Genomic DNA, 27,346 nt, shown 5'->3' with positions numbered 1-27,346 from the left:
CTTCTTCTTCTTTTAAAAAAATTTTTATTTATTTATTCATGAAAGACACACAGAGAGGCAGAGACATAGGCAGAGGGAGAAGCAGGCTCCCCACAGGGAGCCCGATGCGGGATTCAATCCCGGGAGTCCAGGATGACTGACTACCTGAGCCAAAGACAGACACTCAACCACTGAGCCACCCAGGTGCTCCTCCAAACAGTTCTTCTGTTAGCAAACTGTACTGCCTCTGAGTCTACCTAATAATTAGAACTTTATTTCTTTGAACTATATGGCCTTCTTATTAAAAATGCAAAATAATCCCAAGAAAAGCAGCACAATAGGAGGCTGCTATCCATTCCTTAGCAAATATTAATATACCTGCCACCTCGTTTTTACAAGTTGGGAAGGAACAAGAAAGATCTGATGGTGAGATAATTTCTGAAATTTGATTACTTTCTAGAGATGGTCGAGCCTGAGTAGGGACCCGTAGAGAAGAGTTTTAAATGGGAGAGAAGAAGGGAAAAAGAATTAAGTGAAGGCAAAGGGAGGAGAAATAGAGATCCTACCTAACACTTCGACTTGCCCAAGGACGTTTTTTTCCCTTGTCTTCAAATGACAGAGTGATGTGCAAGTAAGAACCATAGATAATTATCTTTTGGACAAAGTAAAACAATGCACAGGAAATGCTTTGTACCAATGGATTTTTGGCAACTCGGTGAACTAAAGTAACACAGAAACAAAGAAAGTTTGAAATAGGGGATGCCAAGACTTCTATAGTTACGTATTAACCAGATTACTCATTCCATTTCATCAGCTCATTGAACTTCAAGATTGGTTTAATCAGTGTATAAGCTATCAGTTTACACAAAGTCATCCTGCCTGCACAATCTGCAATAACTGACTCTACCCATGTGTGTTACTGACAAGACAAATAGGGTAGTTCTCTTGAAAAGTGTGCTTGAGACAGTAACAGACTTCAGAAATGTGGTGGAATTTTCTTGAAGAGCAAAATTAACAAAGTAAAGCACAGAAATGTGATCATGAGGAAGGAATAGTTCCAGGTTTATGGTAAATTATTCTAAAAGATGAAAGAAGAAAAAAACTTGATATTTTAAATGGAGACGCTCTTTACAATTCTGTGATGATGAAAGTATTAAGACCATTCCACTGACTTAATTAATTTAATTTGCTACATAAATGTTCAAACTCGTTAAAGCATGCCCAAGTGTTAGTTAGCCTCATAATATTGACAAACACAAATCAGGAAGCCTGTAGCCTGAGAATATAACTACATGTTTAAATTATTAAGAGAACATTCTTCAAGTGCTACGAAATCAGGTCAAACAAAAGGAAAATTAAGTTACAATTTCTTTCTAAAGGGAATATTATATTTCATTTAGATTGTTGGGCGTACTCTCTTGTAAGTCCGTAAGTCAAAATGAATGCAAGAATCTATTTCAAGATTTGCAAAAAAATGAGAGAATCAGGTGCTTCTCTGTCCTGTATCCTTTCACATACATACTGAAGGATCCAAATTAATGCCTTAATTTGCTTTAAATAGGAATAGGGGAGTGAGATGAGAAGACAAAAGTATGAAGACACTGAAAATAAAAATAGCACAAGAAAATGCTGGAGCATTCAAGTTTAGTTCATATTGTTATCTTTGAAGAAAGGACCCTTGCCAATGGCATCTTGTACCTTCTGAGCCAATGATTCTCACAGTTGGTGATTTTCAGAAAAGAAATGCACTATCTACTTAAATATATTTAAAGAGAAGTAAATACAAAAGGTAATATTTCTGCTGTTTAAAGTAGAATACAAAGCTTGATCTGGGGAGGAAAAGGACCTAATGATCTGGAAAGATGAGTCACTTCCAAACAGACTCCACTGAAAAGCAAGTAGTGAAAGGCTGTCAAAGAAACAGATTTATGTACTGGAATAATGGTTACCTTAGAATAGAGGTCAGCAAACTTTTTCTGTAAAGAGTCAAAGAGTAAGACTTTGAAGGCCATACAATTTCTGTGTAACTACTCAACTTTGCTGTTGTGGTATAAAAGTAGCTACAGACTACTATTTATAAGCAAATAAGCATGACTAGTTCAAAGAACTTTACTTAGGGACACTGAAATTTGCATTTCATATTCTTATTATATCACTAAGGATTATAATTTCTTTTGCTTCCTCCCATCAACCATTTAGATTTTATTATTATTTTTTAAGTAATCTTTACAGCCAATGTGGGGCTTGAACTTACAACCCCAAGATCAAGAGATGCATGCTCTATTGACTGAGCCAGCCACGCATTCCTCCCATTTAAACACGTGAAAATCATTCTTGCTTATAAGCTGTGCAAAAATAGGCAACAGGCTGGATTTGGTCCAAAGGGTATAGTTTATTGACCCCCAAGTTTCCCAACATAAAAGTCCCATGATTTTTTTTGTTACAGAAATTAATTCCCGGGATCCCTGGGTGGCGCAGCGGTTTAGCGCCTGCATTTGGCCCAGGGCGCGATCCTGGAGACCCCGGATCGAATCCCACGTCGGGCTCCCAGTGCATGGAGCCTGCTTCTCTCTCTGCCTGTATCTCTGTCTCTCTCTATCTCTCTGTGTGACTATCATAAATAATTAAAAAAAAAAAAAAAGACAAATTCAAAATTATTTAAAAAAAAAAAAAAAGAAGAAATTAATTCCCTGTTCCTACTACAAATCATCAATGTATGATTTTTTTTTTTTTTTGTGATAGTCACAGAGAGAGAGAGAATGAGGCAGAGACACAGGCAGAGGGAGAAGCAGGCTCCATGCACCAGGAGCCCGACATGGGATTCGATCCCGGGTCTCCAGGATCGCGCCCTGGGCCAAAGGCAGGCGCCAAACCGCTGCGCCACCCAGGGATCCCATCAATGTATACTCTGCTTCTAAGAGTTCATGCCAATATCTGGCAGCTGGTTTCTAATTTCACAGTATAATTTGGCTTTTATAGTCCCCATATAAATTAAAATAAAAGTTTTGATTAAAGCTAACAACAATTTATTTATGACAGTGGTAAGGTCTTAGATCTAGCACTAACTACCAGCATGATGAGGGGAAGTCACTAACTCTACTGAATCTGTTACCTTTTCTATAAAAAGGCAATAATATTAAGAAGAATCACCTTGTTGGGCCACTTCAAGCATTATGTGAGAACATGCACATAAAGTGATTAACAGAGAACCTGGCATGGAATAAGTCCTCAACTATAATTTGTATGCTGGAATAACATAGGATGACCATCTATTTTACTTGTCTGAAGGGCTCCTTTCTCAGGGTTGGCCTTGGGAAATGAAGGAATATGGTGTACTCATTCAAAAATAACCAGAAGATAATAGCAACCAACATTTATTCACTCCTTACCATGAAAGACACTGGTTCTGAACACTTTACATATATGATCTTTCATTACTACCTTATCAGGTAGTTACTATAATTATCTCCATTATACAGATAAGTAACAGAGAGATAATGTAACTTGTGCACAAAAATTAAAATGTATTCCAAGGTTAAGTCTATATGTCAAAGTCTTTATTTATCTGCCCAATGGCTGCCACCATCAATGGTCCCACCTCTCTACTTGGTATCTGGTAATCTCACTACGGAATTAATACAGTAGTGAGTATATCTCTGTAATGACACTCAAATAATTGTAAGGAATAGCATATATATTATACCATTTGAGTCTCTCAACATTTTTAAAAAATATTTTATTTATTTATTCATGAGAGATACAGAGAGAGAGAGGCAGAGACACAGGCAGAGGGAGAAGCAGGCTCCATGCAGGGAGCCTGATGTGGGACTCAATCTCAGGACTCCAGGATTATGCTGTGGGCTGAAGGCAGGCACTAAACCGCTGAGCCACCCAGGGATCCCCTCTCTCAACATTTCTATGAGAAGAATGGCTGCTGGGTGGATTATAACTCCCATCTCCACTAAATGTTAAAAAAAAATGAGTCTCATTTTTTCCTCTGAATTGCCTATAATATCTATGTTTTGGGGGCATCTCTGGGTAACTCAGTTGGTTAAGCCTCTGACTCTTGGTTTCAGCTCACTCATGATCACTAGGTCGTGAGATCGAGCCCCATATCAAGATCTATGCTTAGTGTGAAGTCTACTTGAGATTCTCTCCCTCCCCCTCTCCCTCTTCCCCTGCTCATGCTCTTTCTCTCTCAAATAAATAAAATCTTTTAAAAATCTACCTTTTCTTACCATTCTCACAGACATCTCTCTAATCAAAGTGCTCGTCTCTTTGTGCCAAGGAATACCAACAACAGCCTCCGAGAGAGCTCTCTGGCTCCAGGCTCTTCTCTCTTCATCCATCTTTCATGCCCCTGCCAACCACACCTGCATGTCTCTCATGTTGTCTCTTTTCTTACAAATGTATAGTGATTACCAAATGCCCATCACATCAAGCCCAACTCCTCCCTATCTAGCCTGACTTCCCCAAGACACCAAACACGATTAACAGTAGGAAGACAGCTCTCCATTCATACCACATCCCTTCCACTTTTGTTCTGTTCTCATGCTTTCTTTCCTATCTGGGCATATCTTTTCTTCTCCTTTCTCATATGTAACCCATAGTTGGGTATCCACCATCAATTATCTTGCCCAGATTGACCCAACAATATTCTAAGCAGGTCTCCTTGCTTCTAGTCTTGTTCCACTCTTATCCTTCACAGAACAGCCAAAGTAATTTTGTTAAAATGTAATTATGACTAATTCTTCCCTCCTTAAAATCTTTCCATGGCTTCCACGTAAGATCAACATAAGTCCAAATCCCCTAACATAGCACAAGCAGGTCTTTATGATCTCAGCTTCTTGAACTAAGTCAGGCCATGGAACCTGGTCTAAGTTTGAAGATGAATGAGAATTAATTAATTTTATTTTTATTTATTTATCTTTAAAAAGCTTTTATTTATTTTTGAGAGAGAGAGAGAGAGAGAGAGAGAGAGAATGAATGAGAAGTGGAGGTGCAGAGGGAAAGAGAGAGAGAAGATCTCAAGCAAACTCCCTGCTGAGAATGGAGCCTGACACAGTGCTTGATCTTAAAACCCTGGGAAATCATGACCTGAGCCAAAAATCAAGAATTGGCTGCTCAACTGACTGAACCACCTAGGCACCCCTTATTTGTTTATCTATTTTTAAGTAAACTGTGTACCCAACATGGGGCTCAAATTTAAAACCCTAAGGTCAAAAGTCACATATTCTACAAACTGAGCGAGCCAAGGACCCCTGATTTCTTTTCTTTTAATTTTATTTACTCCTAAAGTGGCAAGCATGCAGGGCACAGATATATGAGTAAGGTGAGGATTCAGGTCAGTGAATATAGACTCTCTCTGCCTCTCTTTGACCTCAGGGAATGTACTGAAATTCAGCATGTGTAGACTAGACTCACAGCAGCTTGCAGGTAAGGTTAAAGGAACTAAACAGAGATCTGAACTCATCACAGGCAAAAACAAAGTCTGCAGTTTGAGTCTAAGTTAACTGCCTGTAAAACAAAAATTTAACAGGGTTTGGTGGACTACGAAAGAACCCATAGCTGCCCCAACATAATACCCATAATGCCGGGCAGCCTGGGTGGCTCAGCGGTTTAGCGCCGCCTTCAGCCCAGGGCATGATCCTGGAGAATGGGTATCAGTCCCGCATAGGGCTCCCTGCATGGAGCCTGCTTCTCTCTCTGCCTGTGTCTCTGTCTCTGTCTCTCTCTCTGTGTATCTCATGAATGAATGAATGAATGAATGAATGAATAAATAAATAAATATCTTTAAAAAAATACCCATAATGTCTAGGACATAATCCAAAATTAGCTGTTATACAAAAATATAACCCATTCTCAAGAATAAAGATAATCAACAGAAGACCATACTGAAATAATAGAGATATTTTAATTATCAAAATAGATTTTAAAGTGGCTACTATAATTATGCCCAAGGAGGTAAAAGAAAACATAATAAATGAAAAGATAGGAATTCTCAATGGAGAAAATGAAAGTATAAAAGGAACTAAATGCAGAATAAAAGAACCCAAATTTGAAGTTCTAGAAATTAAAAATACCTAAAACAAAAAATTCACTGGTTGGGCTAAATTCACAGGATATCAAAGAAAAGAATTCCTGAACCTGAAGATGGATCAATTGAAGGTAAGAGAAAAGATGCGGGGGGGGGGGGGGGGTAAGGAGCAGAGCCTGAGGACATTAGCAAAAAATTCTAGCATACATTGTAACTGCAGTTCTAGAACGAGGAATGAAAACTTAAAGAAGTAGTACAGTGAATAAGCCAAGAGTGGAGATTAAGAATGATAAAATATACTTGATCAATCCAAAAGAAATAAGAAAAAGAGGGAAAAGAGAGCAAAGAACAGATGAGACAAATAGCAGGATGATAGATTTAAACTCAACCATATCAAAAATTATTTTAAATATAAACAATCTGAACAATTTAAAAGACTAAAATTAAAAGACTTCAAATGAGTAAAAAAAAAAAAAAAAAAAAAGGCAAGATCCAAAAAACAAGCAAGCAAGTAAGATCCAACAATATGGTGTCTACAAAAACCCACTTCAAATATAAAGACATAAACTGGTTAAGAGATAAAGAATAGAAAAAGATATACCCTGAAACCCCACTCATTTTAAGAAAGTGAAATGGCTATATTAACATCACAGAAAGTAGACTTTGGAACAAGGAATACACTACAAGGAGAGAGGGGTTAATTCACGAAGAAGACAACAATTCTAACTGCATGCATGCATGCAGTAACAGAGGTTCAAAATGGATAAGGCAAAAATTAACAGAATTAGAAATAAGACATATCTACAATTAGAGTTGGAGATTTCAAATTCCTTTCTCAGTAGTTGATAGTACAGGTACACAGGAAATCAGTAAGGATACTGAAAATGTCAATAAAATATCAATCAACTTGATATAATTGATATTTATAGAATACACTTCCAAGTGCACATGGAACATTCACCTAGAGAGGCCATATCCTGGGCCATAAATAAGTCTCAATACACTTAAAATAACAAAAATAATATACAATATGTTCTCTGACTACAAAGAACTCAGAAAGCAATAATGGAAAGCTACTTGGAAAATCAGTAAATATCTGAAGGGTTTTTTTTTTTTTCTTTATTTGAGAGACAGAGAAAGGATAAGCGTCAACAGGGGAGGGGAGAGGCAGAGGGAAGGGGAATAAGCAGATTCCTCACTTAGCAGGGAGCCTGATGTGGGGCTCGATCCCAGGACCTTGAGCCAAAACCAAGAGTCAGATACTTAACTGACAGAGGCACCCAGGCGCCCAGTAAATGTTTGAAGTTTAAACAAACATCACACTTTTGAGTAATCCTTGGTAGAAAGAGAGATCACTTGCAAAATTACAAAATATTTTGAAATGAATAAAAATGAAAACATCAAAATTTAAGGAATGCAGCTAAGTAGTTCTTATGGAATAACTTGTAGTTTTTAATACTTACTTTAGGAAAAAAAAAAAAAGAAAGGTCCACAATCAGTGATCTAAATAAGCTTCTACCTTAAGAAACTAGAAAGGCAAACAAGTTAAACCAAAAGTTCATAGAAGGAAGGTGTTATAGGCAACCTCTAAAATGGTACCCTATACTACCCATCTCCTAATATTCCTGCCTTGTATAATTCCCTCCTCTTGAATTGGGGCTAAACCTAGTGACTTGCTTGTAACAGATTGTGACAAAAGTGATGGGATGGGATGTCAATTCTGAGATTAGGTTACAAAATGACTAACACTTCCATCTTGCTTACCCTCTGTTGCTCTCCTGCTTGCTCAATCTGGTGAAAGCTAACTGCCATGCTGTATGCAACCTCTTTAGAGGCCCATATGGCAACCTGAGGTTGCAGGTCAACAGTAGGCAAAGAACTGAGGCCTTCATTCCAGTGACTCACCAATAACTGAATCCTACCAACCATGTGAGTGAACCTAAAAATGGCTCTGTCCTCAGTTTATTCTTTAGATGAGACCAACACCTTGACTGCAGCTTTGTGACAGTCTTTGAGACAGAGACACCCAGTTAAGCCATGGGTGGATTCCTATATTACAGAAACTGTGAGATAAATGATTGTATGTTTTTTAAAAAATATTTTATCTATTCATGAGAGACACAGAGAAAGAGAGGCAGAGACATAGGCAGAAGGGAGAAGCAGGCTCCCTGGGAGCCTGATATGGGACTCCATCCCAGGACCCCGGGATCACAACCCAAGCCAATGGCAGACACTCAATCACTGAGCCACCCAGGTACCCCAGTAAATGCTGTTTTAATCTGGTAAGTTTTGAGGTAATTTGTTTTATAGTAATAGATAACTAATATTGAAAGAAACATTAAAGATAGGACAGAAAACCAATAAAATAGACAACCAAAAAAACAATACGGAAAATTAATTAAAGGCTGGTTCTTTGTGAAAAAAAAAAGTTAATAGAATCAATAAACCTCTAGCTAGATTGAGCAGCTATTAAGCAGCACTGTGTGTGTGGAAAAGAGGACAGGATCAAGGACAGAGCTCTAGGAGATTCTGACCTTTGGAGATCAGTAGTGGAGGATGAGCCAGCAAGAAAGACTGAAGAATAGCCATGAAGTAAGAGGAGAATCAGGCAACTCTACTGTCTGGGAGGCCTGGAGAAGAAGGTATTTCAGAAAGGAAGCAGTGGGGATCACTGGGTGGCGCAGCGGTTTAGCGCCTGTCTTTGGCCCAGGGCGCGATCCTGGAGACCCAGGGTCGAATCCCACGTCGGGCTCTCGGTGCGTGGAGCCTGCTTCTCCCTCTGCCTGTGTCTCTGTCTCTCTCTCTCACTGTGTGTGCCTATCATAAATAAATTTAAAAAAAAAAAAAAAAAGAAAGGAAGCAGTGGTCTAACACATCAAATGGTATCGGGTGGTTAAGTAATATAAGGATGAAGAAGAGGTCAATGGCTTTTTCAGTATTTTGGTTAACAAGAGAATGCTGAGGATGTAAAGCTCCACTGGAGTGACTTGAGAAGAAAATGGTGTAGGAGGAAGTATAGCAAGCAAATCCAGACAACTTTTTCTAAGAGTTTTACTGTGACAGAGACCAGAGAACAATAGTTAGGAGAAGTTCAGAGAAGTGTTTTATTTGTTTAAAAATATTTTAAGGGACACCTGGGTGGCTCGGTGGTTAAGCAGACGTCTGCCTTTGGCTTGGGTCGTGATCCTCAGGTCCCGGTATCAAGTCCCACATCGGGCTCCCAGCAGGGAGCCTGCTTCTCCCTCTGCCTATGTCTCTGCCTCTCTCTCTGTGTCTCTCATGAATAAATGAATAGAATCTTTAAAAAATATATATTTTAAGTAATGTTTATTTGTAAATGGGAATAATTCAATAGGAAGAAGAAACTGATGATGTAGACCTTCATCCTTGGGAAATTACTAGAAGTAATTTCACCAGTGAGCAGGGTCTGGGGGTAAGTGTGTCTTTGTTGATCCTTCAAGAGAAAAGCTTGTTCCCCGTGGTAACAGCAGCTTTCATTCTTATATGTGTAGCGAGTAGTATAAACCTGGTTCCCAGCTATATGCCAGAAGTCTGGTTTGGGTTCAGTTCTTATTTTTCTGAGCAAGTTGAAATTCTACCCACTACTGTCTGGTGTTCCTATTGGTCTGAGGCTTCAGTTCCTGCAGAGTTACTACTTAGAGCTTGAGGTAATAAAAGGTACTAATTAGCACTGAGTGCTTACTATGTATACCTGGCACTTTACCCTTATTAATTCCTGTAAGCCTCACAAGAGCTCTATCAAGTAAGTTGTTATTATGATGATCATTTTACAGATGAGAAAACTGAGGCACAGAGATGGCTTGCTGGCTTGCTTATGGCCAGACACTCAAAACTCAGGGATTTGAATGCAGCTAGTCTTACTTCAGAACCCAAGGGTTTTGTAATAGTTTATAGAGAAGGAATACATGGGAGTAAGGGTTTAACTTACATCACATAATAATTTGGGCATGCTAATCTCAAAAAATTCTCCACTATAACATCAGAATGTTCACATTGTAGGCAGTGATTTAAGTTTTGCAAAATGTGACATATCACATTAAAAAAATAAAATGTCAATAAAAAAATACTGTCAATTTTTTAAAAAGATTTTATTTATTTATTCATGAGGGACACACAGAGAGAAGCAGAGACATAGGCAGAGGAAGAAGCAGGCTCCCTGTAGGGAGCCTGATGCAGAGACATAGGCAGAGGGAGAAGGACTCTGGGATCATGACTTGAGCAAAGGCAGATGCTCAACCACTGAGCCACCCAGGCACCCTATTGTCATAAATTTAATTTTTTGTTGGCATTAAAATTTTAAATTTATTTGTTTTTAAAGCTGTAAATGAGCTAGCTAATATAACCTAATTTTATGTTTTTGCATATTTACTTAATATTATAATAAATATTATTTTAACCCCAAAATTGATGTCTGCTTTTCAAAAGACACCACTAAGGAAAGACTGGAAGAAAATACTTGCAAAATACATGTATCTGACAAAGGGCTTATATCTTCTCCATATAAAGGACTCTTACAACTCAACAAAAAGAAATAATACAATTAAAAATGGAAAAAGATCTGGAGAGTTACTTCACAAAAGAGTTATAGGAGTAGAAAACAAGCGCATAAAAAGACACGTGCTCAACATAATTAGTCATCAAAGAAATTAAAAACCACAATGTGATACCACCACAGATCCACTAAAATGGCTAAAATTTTTTTTAAAAATTGATACAAAGTGTTGGCAATGATATGGAGCAACTGGAACTTTCATATATTGCTAGTCATAACATAAAATGGTATGACTACTTTGGAAAACAGTTTGGCAAGTTCCTTATACATAGACTGCATGATCCAGCAACTCCAATTCTTAAGTACTTAACCAAGAGAAAAAAATATACATACATTCACACAGAGCCTTGTACCAGAATGTTCATCAACAGAAGTGTGTAAACAAATTGCAGTATATTCATATAAAGTAATACCACTTAGCAATAAAGAGCAGTGAACTACTGACAGACACACCAACACAGATGAATCTCAAAAATACTATGCTGAGCAAAAGAAATCGGACACAAAAGGGTATACACAATGCATAATTCCATTTACATGAAACTCTAGAAAAGACAGATCTAATTAATCTATGGTAACAGAATTCATCAGTGGTTTCCTGGGTGGGGTTTGGAATGGGAGATAATTTGGGCAAAAAGGAACTTTTTGAGGTGATAAAAATGTTCTATACTTCAACTGTTGTGATGATTACATGGATTTATATCAAACCACGCTGAAATGCACACTGAAATGCACTGAAAAGTGTGCATTTCACCCTTTGAAGTTGATTTCAAAGAAAACAAATTACAGATTGATGGCATGTAATAATAGAGTAATAGTAAAAGTATTCAAATTTGTTTTTATAAAGGGGAAAAGCCCATATATGTTTACATACATCTGTAGGAGCATAAGGAAATGTATGACAATGTATATCAAATTATTACTATTGTTTACCTTGGGAGGTAAGAATAGTAAATGTCACTAATATTTGGAAGAGACTGATATTCCTTTATATATTTGTATTGTTAGGCTTGTAGTCATAAGCATGCACTACTTTTGGTAGTGTGGAGTTAGTATACAGATATGGCTGCCAACACACCATCCTTGAACATACTGCTATTTCTCTCATAAAAAATTAGAGGCTACTTCCCCTCCACCTGAACCTGGGCTGGATTTGTGACTTACTTTGAGAATGTGGCAGAAGTCAGACTAAGCCAGTTCTAGGTTTAGCTCTTTTTTTTAAAGATCTTGTTTATTTATTTGAGAACGAGAGTGAGAGAGCACAAGCAGGGTGAGCTGCAGGGGGAGAGCGAGAACCTCAGCGGGGAGCCTGATGGAGGGCTCGATCCCAGGACCTTTGGCTTAGTGGACTGAGCCACCCACGCACCCCTAGGTTCAGCTTTTAATAGGCATAGTAGCTTCTGCTTTTGTTCTCTGGGAAACCTTTCACCATGCTGAAAAGGAGTTTGACCTAGATTACCAAATGTTGAGTGTCCACATGCAGGGACAGTGAAAAAGTCATGTGGAAGAGCAGTAAACTGCCCCAGTCAGGATTCCAGCTAAGTTGCAACCTTTTGGGAGAGCCCAGGCTACACCACACACAGCAGAACCACCAGCCAAGCCAAGGCAACACCATGTGAAGCAGAGATAAGCTGTCCCTGCCACGGATATACGTATCACAGAGTTTTAGACAACTGAATAGTTGTTTCAAGCCATTAAAATCTAGGATTATCTATGACACAGAAGAAAACCAAAACATTTATTAGAAAAGAAAAGGCCAGGCAGCCCAGGTGGCTCAGCGGTTTAGTGCCAGCTTCAGCCCAGGGCCTGATCTTGGAGACTTGGGATCGAGTCCTGTGTCGGGCTCCTTGCATGGAGCCTGCTTCTCCCTCTGCCTGTGTCTCTGCCTCTCTCTCTCTTTCTCTCTGTGTATCTCTCATAAATAAATAAAATATTTGAAAAGGAAAAGCCCATAAAGTTAAATTTTTAATCAGTAAATTAAAAGTTAAAATATTTCTGGAAACTGCCTAACTAGAATGCTTCTTGAAGTGAATGATATAATGCTGCACCTTTAAACAAATTTTGTTGAGTAAGATACTTGTACGGCTGATTTGTCATTCCTTGACTAGTCTTGTAAATTACTTAATACCAAAATGTATTAATAACATCTTGCTGAAAACAAGACTTTTTGGGGATCACTGGGTGGCTCAGAGGTTTGGCGCCTGCCTTCAGCCCGGGGCGTGATCCTGGAGTCCTGGGATCGAGCCCCACATTGGGCTCTCTGCGTGGAGCCTGCTTTTCCCTCTGCCTGTGTCTCTGCCTCTCTCTGTGTGTCTCTTGTGAATAAATAAAATATTTTTTAAAAAACCACAAGACTTTTTTCCCATCGCAATGAAGACATACAAAATAACACACACAGAAAGAACTTTCTTAGTCTGTTCCCTTTGAAAAACACAATTTTCAAAAGATATTTTTCTCTGACAACAGACATAGCAGGGGGTCCAAAAAGCCCTATCTCACCCATGATTTTAGGAAGTAATCTGTCAGCATATAAACAATTTAAAATATAAACAGCTTTTGAGTCAATGATTCCACTTAGGCAAATATCAATCTTACAGGAATAAAGGCCCAGGACTTCAGTATGCACATATATATGGAATATGCATATATACATATTAATATATATTTCTCTTGGCACACATATATGAGAATTTATATTGCAGTGCTGTATGCCATAGGAAATACAAAACAGAAAAACTGATGGTCCAGCCACAGAGGAATGATTGAATAAACGGTGTAAACCAGGGACACCTGGGCCGCTCAGTGGTTGAGCATCTGCCTTTGGCTCAGGTTGTGATCGTGGGGTTCTGGGATGGAGTCCTGCATCTAGCTCCCTGCGAGGAGCCTGCTTCTCCCTCTGCCTATGTCTCTGGCTCTCTCTGTGTATCTCTCACAAATAAATAAATAAAATCTTTAAAAAATAATAAATAAATGATGTAAACTGTGGTACATCCATACTCTAGAATATTATAGCCATTTAAAAGCTCCTCCGCTCATCTTAATTCCCAGGCCAAGCCAACTAGAAATCAGGGTAGCCTACTAGACAAATCCAACTAGCCCATTTTCCTTTATCTTCTACAACTGGCCAGAAGAAGATGGTTGTCAAAGCAGAAGGTGACAGGTTTTCTAAAGTAGATTATGAACTTCATCCTGGAGCTGGATGGGATCATGCACCGGTTGCTCACCACTTGGATGAACTTTGAAGTGCCAAAGTGCTGAACTAAAACTTAAAAATTAAGCAGGTTATGGAAAAGTTGACAGAGCTTATTAAATAAGGGTGTTTTACGGGCTTTAAGAGTTAGAAATACACCTTCACACCCAGGACCCACCCTTTTCTTCGAATATAGAGTAATTTGAGAAAAGGTGCCTTTTAACCTAGATGTATAAGCTGCTTTGTCCCAGTATTCCTGGGTGACATTCTACTTGCCATAGCATACACCAATAGAGACATGTAATTTTGTTCTTTCCCCCCAATTCCTTATTCCAAATATTAATTCCTGATCTTTCCTACAGAGTTCATTGAAGGTAAAATGCTTCAGATGGAGCAATATGAATATGGCTTTCTATTTTTGCTCTCATTTTTGGAAGTTTCTGACCTAGAGTAAACTGGAACTTGTCTGAGCTTGCTGATTAGAAAACTAGCAAGTTTCGCCTCTAAAAATAATTGAGTACTCTTCTTTGTATATCATGATGACACTACCAGATCTGAGTCGCTCTCCTGGAGCAGCAGTGGGCTCAGACTGAGTCATGCACCTACCCTTCTATCTGCAGTCAATCCTTCCTACCCTCTCATCTTTCTCCTCACCCACCCACAGACCAACCATCTCTGACAGGTTCCTCCATTCATTCTGGAAGCAAAGATACACATTTTGGAAATGGCTGGTCAGGCTCAGAAGTCTGGTCTAAAGCCACAGAAAAAGTTTTCTCTGTGCGACCTTAGCAGTGTCATTTACAGCTGACAAGAGTACACATTTCTGGAGGACAAATGAGCACTCGATTTCAAGAGCCTTAAGTGCATGCATATATGTGGACCTTGTAATTTATCTGGTAGGAACCAATCCTAAGGAAAGAATTAATGATTTACCAAAAGAATTTATGTCACAGAATAAATTTTTTTTTTTTGTCACAGAATAATTAATAGCACACCTCATAATCCTCATAAAGTTCCTCATCAAGTAAGGAACTGAATTGGAAACAACCTAATTAAACAATATCTTTCTAAAAGATAATTAAGTAAAATTATTATAAATTCAAGTTACTAATTATAATACAACCAATAAATCTTGTGTTTTCAAAAAATATTTAATGACATAGAAAAGTGCCTAGAAGTCATATTAAATGAAAGAAAACAGTATACATATGGTATAATTACAGTTATGAGGAAGAAAAAGCAACTAGAAGGGAACCTCAAAATGCAAACAAAGTGGTTATTTCTGAACAGTGAAACTATCAGTGATCACTTTCTTTTTTTTATACTTTTAAATATTTTTCTTTCTTTTTTTTTTTCTTTTAAATATTTTTCAATACACTTGTCTAGGGCAGCCCGGGTGGCTCGGCGGTTTAGCGCCGCCTTCAGCCCAGGGCGTGATCCTGGAGACCCAGGATTGGGTCCCATGTTGGGCTCCCTGCATGGAGCCTGCTTCTCTCTCGGCCTGTGTCTCTCTCTCTCTCTCTGTGGCTCATGAATGATTAAATAAATACTTAAAAAAAATACACTTGTCTAAAATGACTGTGTTACTGATACAATTAGGAGGAGAAAGGTCTATAGATAGATTTTAAAGTTATACCTCTCAAAAAAATTAACATGAGGAAGAAAAAGAGAAGGAAAATGAGAAAAAAAATTCAGTCTTGGCTTCAACCTTCAAATCTAGCCAGGTTAGTATTTCCAATTTACATTAATATAAATATTTGTTAAATTGTACTACATTCATGCTAATCTAGGCAGATTTGGCAAGAAGCATTTCATTTGATCCTCTGAATTTTGATGAAAATCTTTCCTCTTAGGATATGAAAACTCTAATCCCTGACTGTTGTTTATTGCTGCCGAAATCTGTAAATGCTCAACTCCCAGACTACCCAATTATTTACATGTCCAACCTACCTTTTTACCTTAATTCAGACCTATGCTGTGAGTTGAAAATCTCTGAAAACCATCAGACAAAGGCTATTTTTCAAAAACTGACCTGCTGTGCTGATAAGCATGAGGAATGGATGTAGCCCTGTAGCACACTGCCACATTTGACTGCAGGATCTCAAGAAGAGAAAGGACAAAGACCATCATTTCCCCTGTGCTCCCACAATACCCTTCACGTGCAGGTCACCTTACAGAGATGATGTGTGTCTGAGTCATTCTCTCCTTCCAAATGATAAGCTCCTTGCAGGAAGAGACTGTGGCTTTTCATGTTCCTATTTCCAGTCCCAGGTACAGAACATGCCATTCAGTAGCTAATCAAAAAATGTTTCTGAGGGGCACCTGGGCGGCTCTGTCAGTTAAGCAGCTGCCTTTGGCTCAGGTTCATGTAATGATCCCGGGGTCCTGGGATCGAGCCCCACATCGGGCTCCCTGCTCAGTGGGGGAGGCTTCTTCTCTCTCTGCCTCTGCCTCTTTCCCTGCTTGTGCTCTCTCTCACTCTCTATCTCAAATAAATACATAAAATTTTAAAAAAATGCTTCTGAACTGAACTACATGGATATCCCTACCCACCCAAGATTAAGGAAAAAAAAATTATACTCAAGATAAATACACACACACATATACAACTTTGAGCATTAGGAAGAGCTACCAAATAACCCAGGAATTTATATGATTTAGGAGTTGACAAAAGCAGGAAATTAAATTACAATTCAGAGAATGTTTGGATATTACTATAGGAAGAGGTAGAAATTCTTTTTCCATCAAGGACTTCTGATCCACCTTTGGATTCAAATAAGAGCCACATACCAATAAAAGGCAATTTCATCTATTTTTTATCTTTTTCCTTAGAATATGAAATAAATATTGGCAAAGTATATAATATCTTCCCTAAATATAAGGAGTAATTTAAAAATATACTTGAGTTCTTATTATGGTCCACAAAGGAAGGCAAGAAAGGGTAGGAGGCACATATAATCACCTCAAAGGTGGCCATAGACTTTAAGAAGGACAACTCCCAAATTCAGTAGACATCAGAAAAGATATCACTAAAAATTATGCTCATAAGACTGGTATAAAATAGAGAAGATTAACCATATCCAGAAGCTCTCACATCCAAAAGGTTGTATAAACGTATTACAGAAAGGAATAAATGACTTTTTCAAACTCTCCCAGTGAGGTGGCAATCTAAAATGTAACAGTCAGGAGATAGCCTAGAATTTAGTCAAGGCCACTAGGATGACTGCACAGGTTGAGTACTGTACAACTCCAGGGTATACCATTCATATAATAATGCCTTTTGGAATTTTTATGGCTGTGAACAACCTGTGTAATTGTATGTGGCTGTCATGGATTTAACTAACACATATGAGTAATATTATAAAGCAGAAATAGAATGATCCACATGAGCTCTACAGCAGGGTGTGTCAACAGGGGGCCTTAATGACATTCTAGGTCAGATCATTCCTCATTATAGGGGGCTGTCCTGTACACTGTTGGATATTTAGATGCATCCCTGGTTTATACCCATTAAGTGCCAGTAATATCCCTATGCCCCCAGTTGTAGTAATTAAAAATGTCTCCAGACATTTTCACATTGCCAATGTCTCCTAGGGGGGAAAATTTTTTTTCCCCTACTCCCATTTGAGAATCACTAATCTATAGAACAAAGAAGAATGGGGTAATGTTTGTTCAGCCCTGCTGAAGAGAAAGCAGATATTGCATCTGGCATATGTGAGAAAGCTGTGTAGTCTACATTAGATCCGGAATAATGCTCAAGGCAGTCTCAGAAGGAAATACCCTCACATGTGTATTTAATCCCCTTTGCTTTAATTCTACTTTTCAAGTAATGTCCTAATTACCAATTCATTATCGTGGGCACAGTAACTTAATGCTATATTTTTAAAAGAGGTTTTTAAAAAATGTAATGACATATAATGGTCCCCAGGTTATTGTCAACATTGACATTGGGCCATATACGAGGAAACATATGGAGAAACATTTGGAGTAATTGGTAATTTAGCAATGTGTTAAGATTAAATTTCTAAAAGTATAATAAAAAATCAAATAGTTCCTTAAATAAAAGAAACTAAACCAAAATTTTTTCCACAATATTTTCTACATTGAAAAGTAGAAATTAAAAAATATATATTAATATTTATATAATCTTAGTTTGAAAATCCTTTCTATATGAGAAACCATACAGAAATAGATATATTTGTATATATCAAAATTTAAAAAAACTTTTGCATGTTTAAAAAACAAAATATGAACAGAAACAGAAAATATGAACAAAACTAAAATGTAAATGACCCAAAGAAAATAGTCACAACATAAATTTTAGTGGTTCATGATTTTTAAATAGATAAAGCTTTTATAAATCAAGTAACAAAATCTATACCCTGACAGAAAAATGGAGAAAGAACAGGAACAGACAATTCACACACAAACACACACACACTCTCACATACACACAACTTAGCCAACAAATATATGAAAAATGTTTAATCTTATCAACTGAATTAATGTAAATAAAAACAAGATAGTATTTCTTTATACATGTCTTTGATTAAAAAAAAAGGTAATATATAGCATATATTATATAAGTACCAATGAAGGTACAGACAAACATTCTCAAACACTGAAATACAGACTGGCACAATCTCAGGGGGATGGGCAAAATGGGGGAAGGAGAGTGGTAGGTACAGATTTCCAGTTATGGAATGAGTAAATCACAAGAACAAAAGGCACAGCATAAGGAATACAGTCGATGATATTGTAATAGTGTTATATGGTGACAGATGGTAGCTACACTTGTAGTGAGCACAGTATAATGTATAAACTTGTCAAATCACTAAGTTGTACACTGGAAACTAATGTAACATTGTATGTCAACTATACTCAAATTAAAATTTTAAACAAATAAACAAACAAATGGGCACAATCTCCCTGGAAGACAATCTGCACAAAGGTTTAGCTATAAGAATATTCATCTTTTTTTTTTTAAGATTTTATTTATTCACGAGAGACACACAGAGAGAGGCAGAGACACAGGCAGAGGAAGAAGCAGGCTCCCTGCAGGGAGCCCGATGAGGGACTCGATCCCGGATCCCGGGATCAAGCTCTGAGCCAAAGGCAGACGTTTAACTGCTGAGCCACCCAGGCGTCCCAAGAATATTCATCTTAATGTAATTCATAATAGCAAAAGCTTGGAACAACCTGTAAGTTGGTCAGCTGAAAAAATTATGGTACATTCAAATAATATATCATGCAATCATTAAAAATTATAGAGGATGTGGACAATGTCCATGTTAATGACAGGAAAAAGATGCTTAATGACATGGGAGAATGTTCAGGGCACAATGGTGTTTTGGGTAAGAGACTAGGTCTGGAGTCAGACTGTCTGGGTTCAAATTCTGTATCCACCATTAATTAGCTGTGTGACATTAGGCAAGATAGTAACCATCTCTGTTTCTTTTTCTTCTTTCTTTCTTTCTTTCTTTCTTTCTTTCTTTCTTTCTTTCTCTCTCTCTCTTTCTCTCTCTCTCTTTCTTTCTTTCTCTCTCTTTTCTTTTTCTTTCTTTCTTTCTCTTTTTCTTTCTTTCTTTTCTTTCTTTCTTTCCTTTCTTTCTTTCTTTTCTTTCTTTCTTTCTTTCATTTATGAGAGACAGAGAGAGAGAGAGGCAGAGACACAGGCAGAGGGAGAAGCAGGCTCCATGCAGGGAGCCCAACGTGGGACTCAATCCCAGGACCCCAGGATCACGCCCTGAGCTGAAGGCAGATGCTCAACTGTCAAGCCACCCAAGCATCCCTCTGTACCTGTTTCTTAATGTGTAAAAAATAGAACCCCTATGAAATAACGGATCTAGGCTCCGGCTATCAGTGGTTACTTAAAACCACAAGCAGGGGGGCACCAGTGTGGCTCAGCTGGTTAAGCGTCTGCCTTAGGCTCAGGTCATGACCCTAGGGTCCTAGGATAGAGCCCTGCATCAGGTTCACTGCTTGGCAGCAAGCTGTTATTCTCTCTCTCTCTCTCTGCTGCTCCCCCTGCTTGTGCTCTGTCAAAAAAACCAAACAAAACAAAAACAAAAAACAACAAAAAACCCCCCACGAGCAGGAAGGTTGATGGGGAAGTTTATAACAGATGTACCTGACTGGAAACACCATTAATCAATCTCACCGTCAGTAAAATGAGATAACCAGACATTATGTGCCTCCTATTGTGATATAACAGGAAATAGAGTATATATCATGCCTATGAAGTATTCTTACCCCCAGATCTGACCTGAATTTACCTAAGTGTCTAGATCTATTAACATACCAGAAATGTGGAGATTTAATTTCATTAAAATGAAGTTCAAGAACAATCAAAAGAAACTAATGGTGATAACAAGCTAGAATAGGGCTTACCTCTAGGAAGGGATGAAAGGAAACTTTACAGGTTACTAGAAGTTTTGATGTGAGTATACTTTATATACTTTACTGTGTGTATATGATACCTCAGTTTTTAAAAATGGAAAGGAAAAAAACTCCTGATTTTCACCACTGTCTAGTGGCAGGAAGACAAGTAGGCAGAGTTAGGGAACTAGACATGATGCCAAGAGGAAGCAGCAGTGTCCTGCATCCGCTCCCACCTGTAGGCCTTGTTCTGTGGAACTCCCCAGCTGCCAAGAAAAGTTGGGGGTAGGGAGAGAGCAAGGTGTGGGCCAATGAAACTAGGGTACTTTCTAGTGAAGTCTTACAGAGTGGTTGTTCCCAAGGATTTCCATATCACTAATAAACTAAGAATACTGGCTATGTTGTAAAAACAGGCTTTAATTTCACTTTAAGGATTTCAACAAGTCACCTCATCTACGCACTTGAACAAGTTGGTAATGTGAATTAGACATTAGCAGTTAAAGCTAAGGCAATGTCTATGGTTGGATACTTGGAAAAGTAGGCTACAGAAACATGAGAACTTTGAGAATTGATGGAGTTTGCTTTGAAATGCCAAAGGTGGGATCCCTGGGTGGTGCAGCGGTTTGGCGCCTGCCTTTGGCCCAGGGCGTGATCCTGGAGACCCGGGATCGAATCCCACGTTGGGCTCCCGGCATGGAGCCTGCTTCTCCCTCTGCCTGTGTCTCTGCCTCTCTCTCTCTCTCTCTGTGACTATCATAAATAAATAAAAATTAAAAAAAAAAAATGAAATGCCAAAGGCTGTTTTGGAAATTGGGCTAATTATAGGAACATGTAAGAAGGAGTAAGGACTCCTTCCTACTCAACTTCCCACTTAGGACTCTCTCCCACTCAACCTGGTCCTTCATCTCCACCCCTAAGCCCTAGCCACGAGAGACTGAAAAATGTGTATTTTCGGTGTTCACTGTCCCAATGGTAGAGGTTTACCAGAAGTTATAATGATAGAGTCTATGTATGGCATACATTCCTTCTTGGCTTTGATAATCCTAATGATACAAGCAAATAGAAATCAGAAGTTGCACTTGACCCTGTGATACTTTAAGCTTAACATTCATACCTCCTGTGAGAGAATGATTTCTTCTAATGGTGTACTTGTCTGGTATGTTTTCAGACGCATATTTAGGACAAGGCAAATACAGAGAGTTAGTCTTTCTTTAAAGAGTAGAAAACATTAAAAAAAATCATTTTCATGATATTCTTATATCACTAACAAAAAGATTTAAGTGGTTGGACATCTAGGTCCTCTTTTTTAGTCACAAGGGACACCCAGAAATTAGGAAAATTCAGGGCTATATCTGAAGAAATAATGCATGGTTATGTAGAATCTTCGTAAATCTTTGAGTGTTGGTGAAAGAAGAATTCAGTGTGATTTCTCGAAGCAAGGGGCAAAAAGCTTGTTTGTTTTCCAAAATCTTCCCTATTGGGTAAAATTTACAAGCTCACAGACAAATTAGTCAAATTGAAGCTGAGATCACTTCTTTTTTTTTTAAGATTTCATTCATTTTTTTTTTTTTAAGATTTTATTTATTCATGAGAGACACAGGTAGAGAGAGAGGCAGAGACACAGGCAGAGGGAGAAGCAGGCTCCATGCAGGGAGCCCGATGTGGAACTTGATCCAGGGTCTCCAGGATCAGGCCCTGGGCTAAAGGCAGTGCTAAACTGCTGAGCCACCCAGGGATCCCAGAGATCACTTCTTTTTATGCCTTAGATCACATCCTAGTGGACACATGATGGAGTTGCTGAATGGATACTCTATAACACTGGTCCATACTCAGTGGAGTATGACAGCTTCAAGCTGTCTATATTCAATGTAGCAGTCCATGGCTAAGTTTATATAATGCAAGTTAAAGAAAGCCCTTCCAATTCCATGTTATATAGCTTGATATAAAAATACTTACTGGGATCCCTGGGTGGCGCAGCGGTTTGGCGCCTGCCTTTGGCCCAGGGCGCGATCCTGGAGACCCGGGATCGAATCCCATATCGGGCTCCCGGTGCATGGAGCCTGCTTCTCCCTCTGCCTATGTCTCTGCCTCTCTCTCTCTCTCTCTCTCTCTCTCTCTCTGTGTGTGACTATCATAAACTAAAAAAATAAAAAATAAAAAATAAAATAAAAAATAAATAAATAAATAAATAAAAATACTTACTGACTTATGGAGAAATTTGTTAATTTATCTTAATTTAACCCCTATCTTTAGAGTGAACAACTGTTTTCTTTGTCCTTACTCCCCAGTGTCTCATCTTCTAGTCCCATAAGGGCACTCAATAAAGAATAAATAATAAAGTATTTCTTTTCTTTAAAAAGAGCATACTTTAAATAAAGTATTTCTTGTCTTTTGGGGCTTCTGGGTGGCTCAGTCATTTGGGCATCTGCCTTCAGCTCAGGTCATGACCTCAGGGTCCTGGGATCAAGTCCCATATCGGGCTCCATGCACAACAGGGAGTCTGCTTCTCTCGCTCTCTTTCTCTGTCCTCTCCTCCCTGCCCCATGTTTGTGCTCTCTCAAATAAATAAATAAAATCTTTAAAAAATTAAAAATAAGAAAGCAATCTTTCTTCTTAGCAACAATGAAAATGTATTGAGCTTATATTGTGTGCCAGACACTATTCTAAATGTTTCCTTACTTAATCCTTATGCTAGCCCTACGAGGTAAGTGCTATTAATAGCTTCACTTTATATACTAGGACACTGAGGCACTAAGAGTTTAAGAAATGTTCCCATGGTCACACGGCCAATAAACGGCAGTTTGGGATTTCAAAGAGATCCTGTGACTCAAGAGATCTTACTTACTACTCTCAGCCTATGTAGTCTGGAGCACCTTCCTTTGAGTTCATGGGCTCAATTCTTAGCACCACTTTACTTATCAGCTGAATGAGTCTTGGACAAACTGCTGAAGGTCTCTGCACCACAATTTCCTCACCTATAAACTGGGTCTAACAATAGCCTCTCTAGATAGGATTTTTTTTGGAAAATAAGATGAGATTATATATGCGGACGACCTGGCACACAGTAGCCAAACAAGAGCTAGAGCTATTCCTTCCCTGTCTGACATTCCTCTTCTTTTTATGCTTGCTGCTGCTCAGCAAGTGTGAAACTTCTCATTCCAACTCCAATGAAAATCAGGTCCCAACATAGCTCAGGAGAGGAGTCCAAGCGGTGGTAGGAAAATAGGCAACATTGCTGCCAATCTCTTAGTGGGCGTGTGGACATTTGCTAAATCCTTGAACAGGAGGTAGTTCATCTCAGCCCTGAAACTGTCCTCAGTGTTGGCATAAGAAATCTCCAAGGTATGCAGACTTTGGTTCCAAAGTGCCTCCCACCTTTTTCCAGACGATGGAAAACTCACCTAATGCTCTGACAATTCGCATCAGGACTTCTCCAACTTTCATTCTGGTTTCCGGTGTGTGCTTGTCTTTATCAATGTCATACTGAGCCAATAGGCCAAGCAAGATTTTCTCAGGGTATGCATCTGAGAGTAGGGCAACCCCTAGGGTGAAAAATAAAAAGAAAGGATTCATTATGATTTGAAAATGTAAAGCAAATAAACCCAGACAGCCTGAGATGGGATGAACACTGAGACACTTAAATCCACCTCTGTGACTCTACCAGAAAGGCTGCCCTTTATATGGAATGATAACACAGTGAGTGCAAAGAACATGAGTCTGAAAGTTCAGTCTCCTGGATTCTTCTAGTCTCAGTCCTATATGATTTCTAAGATCACTTCCAGCCCTGACATTCTATGATTTATGGACTCTAGAGTCTTAAAGCAGAGGCTAGATGATTACACATTGTGGCAGAGATTCACACAGCAGCAGGAGAAGACAGGATTAAATACCCTCTGGGGAGCCCTCCAAGTCTGAGACTCTAAGGTTCTTTGACTAGTATCATTCCTGCCAACATATCAGCCCGAAACACAGCAGCGCTTCCTGTCTTTGCTGCAGTTCTCTGTTCCAACGTGAGTATTCTCTGTACGACTGGCAACGAGGAGAGTAATTTCCACAAGGAAATATCTTCAGAGCATTCTGGGCATGAGCAGTAGGAGACCTGTGCTTAGAAGCTGAGTTCCCTGATCAGAAACCGGGAAGGTCCTGCTCCTGAGTCCATATTTCAAGTACATTAGTAGTCCTCCCCAGCTTATCTGTAGGGAATTCGTTCCAAACCCCCCTGTGGGAGGCTGAAACTGCAGAGAGTTCCAAACACTCTATATTCTATGTTTCTACCTATACATACCTACCTATGATAAGGTTCAATTTATAAATTAGGCATAGTAAGAGATTAACAACAATAACTAATAATAAAATAGAACATAACATAGTTATAACAACATACTGTAATGTGTTATGTGAATGAGGTCTCTCTCCCTCTGTCTCAAAATACTTATTGTATTCTATACACCCTTCTTCTTGTGATTATATGAGATAACAAAATGCCTACATGATGAGCTGAACCACTAGATAACATAGTGGTTGTGACACAATGTTAGGTTACGACTGACATTCTGATGATTAGTCAGAAGGAGGATTATCTGCTTCCAGATCACAGGTGACCTCAGATAACTGAAACCGTGGAAAGCAAAACTGTGGATAAGTGGGGACTACAGTACTCGATGGTCCCTTCTGCCATCATGCCAGTACCTCCTAGATGTGTAATCATTATCTGAGCCCCACCCCGCAGGGAGCAAACTTCACAGGGGTGGAAAGAGGAGGGGAGATATGCTCTAAGATAGGATTAGAAATAAAGCCCCTGGTCTCAAAACTATATAAACAAGTTTTGAGTTCTGTTACTTGGGAGGAAAATGTCACACACTTCTAAAGAATATTAAGGAAGAAGAAAAGAAAAACAAAGGAAAGAAATACAGGTTTCAAAATACATTCAGGAGGAGAAAGCTTCTTTTTACCACCTCTACCTCAACTACGCTGGTCTCTCATTTGTGGCATGCTGCTTTTCTTTTTTTCCCCAATTGGTCTCTCTGCTTTTACCTGATAACCTCACTGCAGCTGGAACCATCTGGTTAAAACAAGTCAGGCCCCATCATTCTGCCCAAAGCCCTCAATGGTTTCCCCTTCTCCCCTGCTTATGAGCAACCTCAATCCCAACTACCTTTGCTTACTCTCTGACCTCCTCTTTTACCATATATTCTCCCTTGCTCACTGTCCTGCAACTCTGGCCTCCTCACTGTTATCCGAATAGACCAAGCTGCTTCAGGCCCATAGTCTTCCCCTGACATCCCCTTGCCTAGGCTGCTCCTCCTCCAGGTAAGGTACCCTTATGGCTTCCCCCCAAGCCCTATCATGTCTCTGCTCAAATATTACACTTACCACATACAAATGGCAGCCTCCTTCCCCTACTACTCTTTATCTCTCTCACCCTGCTTTATTTTTCTTCTTAGCACATGTTATATACAGTATTGGTTTATTTATTGACTGCTCCCCTCCTTAGAGTGTAAACGTTATAAAGTCAAGGATTTTTTTTGTTGCTCTCTGCTGTAGCCTCAATCCTAGAAGAGTGCCAGGACACAGCAAGTGCTCAGCAACTATTTGTTCAATGAATGAACTGATAAAAGAGTTCAAAGATACAGTCTTGATATAAATTTCAGGAATTAAGAAAAAGAAGATAGGGAAGGAGTAATAGAAATGCTTAAGAAAGGCAGCCCAGTGGCACAGCGGTTTAGTGCCGCCTGCAGCCCAGGGTGTGATCCTGGAGACCCTAGATCGAGTCCCACATCGGGCTCTCTGCATGGAGTCTGCTTCTCCCTCTGCCTGTGTCTCTGCCTCTCTCTTTCTCTCTCTCTCTCTATGAATAAATAAATAAAATCTTTTAAAAAAATGCTTAAGAAATCTTCATTTTTCATCTGAGTTTACCAATCTATTTATTTCTTTTCCAATCTCCCATTTAAATCTGATATTTATGCAAAATCTACATACTTTTTTCTTTTAAGACTTATTTATTTATTTGAGAGAGAGAAGCAGAGGGCAAGAAAAAATCCCGAAGCAGACACCGCACTGAGCACGGAGCCAGACACAGGGCTGGATCCCAAGACCCTGAGATCATGACTTGAGCTTATATCAAGAGTCGGCTGCTTAACTGACTGAGCCACCCAGGTGCCCCTATTTTCTATGTTATAGGTTGTGATATTCCATTCTTTTATAAATCAGATATACACAAAGGCAGTACACCTGCTGAAGGCTGCACCTGTCTGCCTCTATTTTTGCCTTCCCCACCCTTATCTTTTCATTGCTTCCAAAAAGTCTGGGAAGTCCCTGCATGTCATCCTAAACCACATCTTCATTTATGTGGCCTCCAATTTTCTACGAGCAGAAGCTCTGCTCTTAAGGAAGGTTCAGGCTGTGGCAGAACCTGAATCAGGCAGTTTCCCTGTTGGCACAATATGACACTGCATTTGTAGTTAGTTATCTTCTGCAAAATGATGGGGAAGTTTTTGGAGGTCCAAGGTGGAATTAAAGATATATTTTGGTTGCACAAAGCATCTACTCTGGTAACAAAACCTGGTGGTCCTTTGGAAACTATCCCTTTCCCAGCCTTAGTCTATGTGGTTTGAGTGGAGCTAACTACTCACTTTCTCCCCTTCCATATATAAACTCATATCCCAGGCTGGCCAGTTAGGACATTCCATCCCATGCCCACACAATGATGGGCTCAGGAATGGGCAATGAAACTCAATTCTGGAGCCCACATTGAAAGTACTGGGAAAGATAAGCTCTTTCTTCCTGTTGAAGTTATTAGCCTGGAGTTGCCTGTGGCCTCTATGTGGAGAAAGCCCACGCAAAAAAAGCCAACACAGAAGAGGGTCAAGCCAAGAGAGGGAAGGAAAAAAGGAAGAGAGCTGATGTCATGTTTTGAGACTCTGAATCCAAATGTACTTCCACCCACTAGACTCTCTGCATACGTAAATCAATAAATATCCTTTTATGTGTATGCCAGTTTGTTTGATTTTTTTTTCATTCAAAGGAATCCTAACACACCCTTCTTCAGATTAAAAAAAGATTGAAATTTTTATTTATTTACTTACGTACTTTTCCTAATAATGCCAAACTTTTAACTCCACTAGGGAGCTTTAAATTCTTCCACTCTTGCATTAAAAGGTTGCTTAATAGCAAAGCCCAGTTTCCTTGC

General features: G+C 38.9%; 1 protein-coding gene across 5 annotated transcripts in view; it reads right to left on the bottom strand.

Moving 5' to 3' along the window:
* The window catches only part of TANGO6 (transport and golgi organization 6 homolog), a 198,627-nt gene that overhangs the window by 65,830 nt on the left and 105,451 nt on the right, over positions 1 to 27,346 (bottom strand). For all 5 annotated transcript variants that reach the window (XM_072816423.1, XM_072816433.1, XM_072816452.1 and 2 more), the window contains one exon: positions 23,559 to 23,699. In XM_072816423.1, coding sequence (XP_072672524.1) covers positions 23,559 to 23,699 — 141 coding nt within the window. The remainder of the gene's footprint in view (positions 1 to 23,558; positions 23,700 to 27,346) is intronic.

This window comes from Canis lupus, chromosome 3, assembly GCF_048164855.1.
Source record: "Canis lupus baileyi chromosome 3, mCanLup2.hap1, whole genome shotgun sequence".
Lineage (NCBI taxonomy): Eukaryota > Metazoa > Chordata > Mammalia > Carnivora > Canidae > Canis > Canis lupus.
The sequence above is the reverse complement of the archived record's forward strand: the minus strand, read 5'-3'. Positions and strand labels throughout refer to the sequence as shown.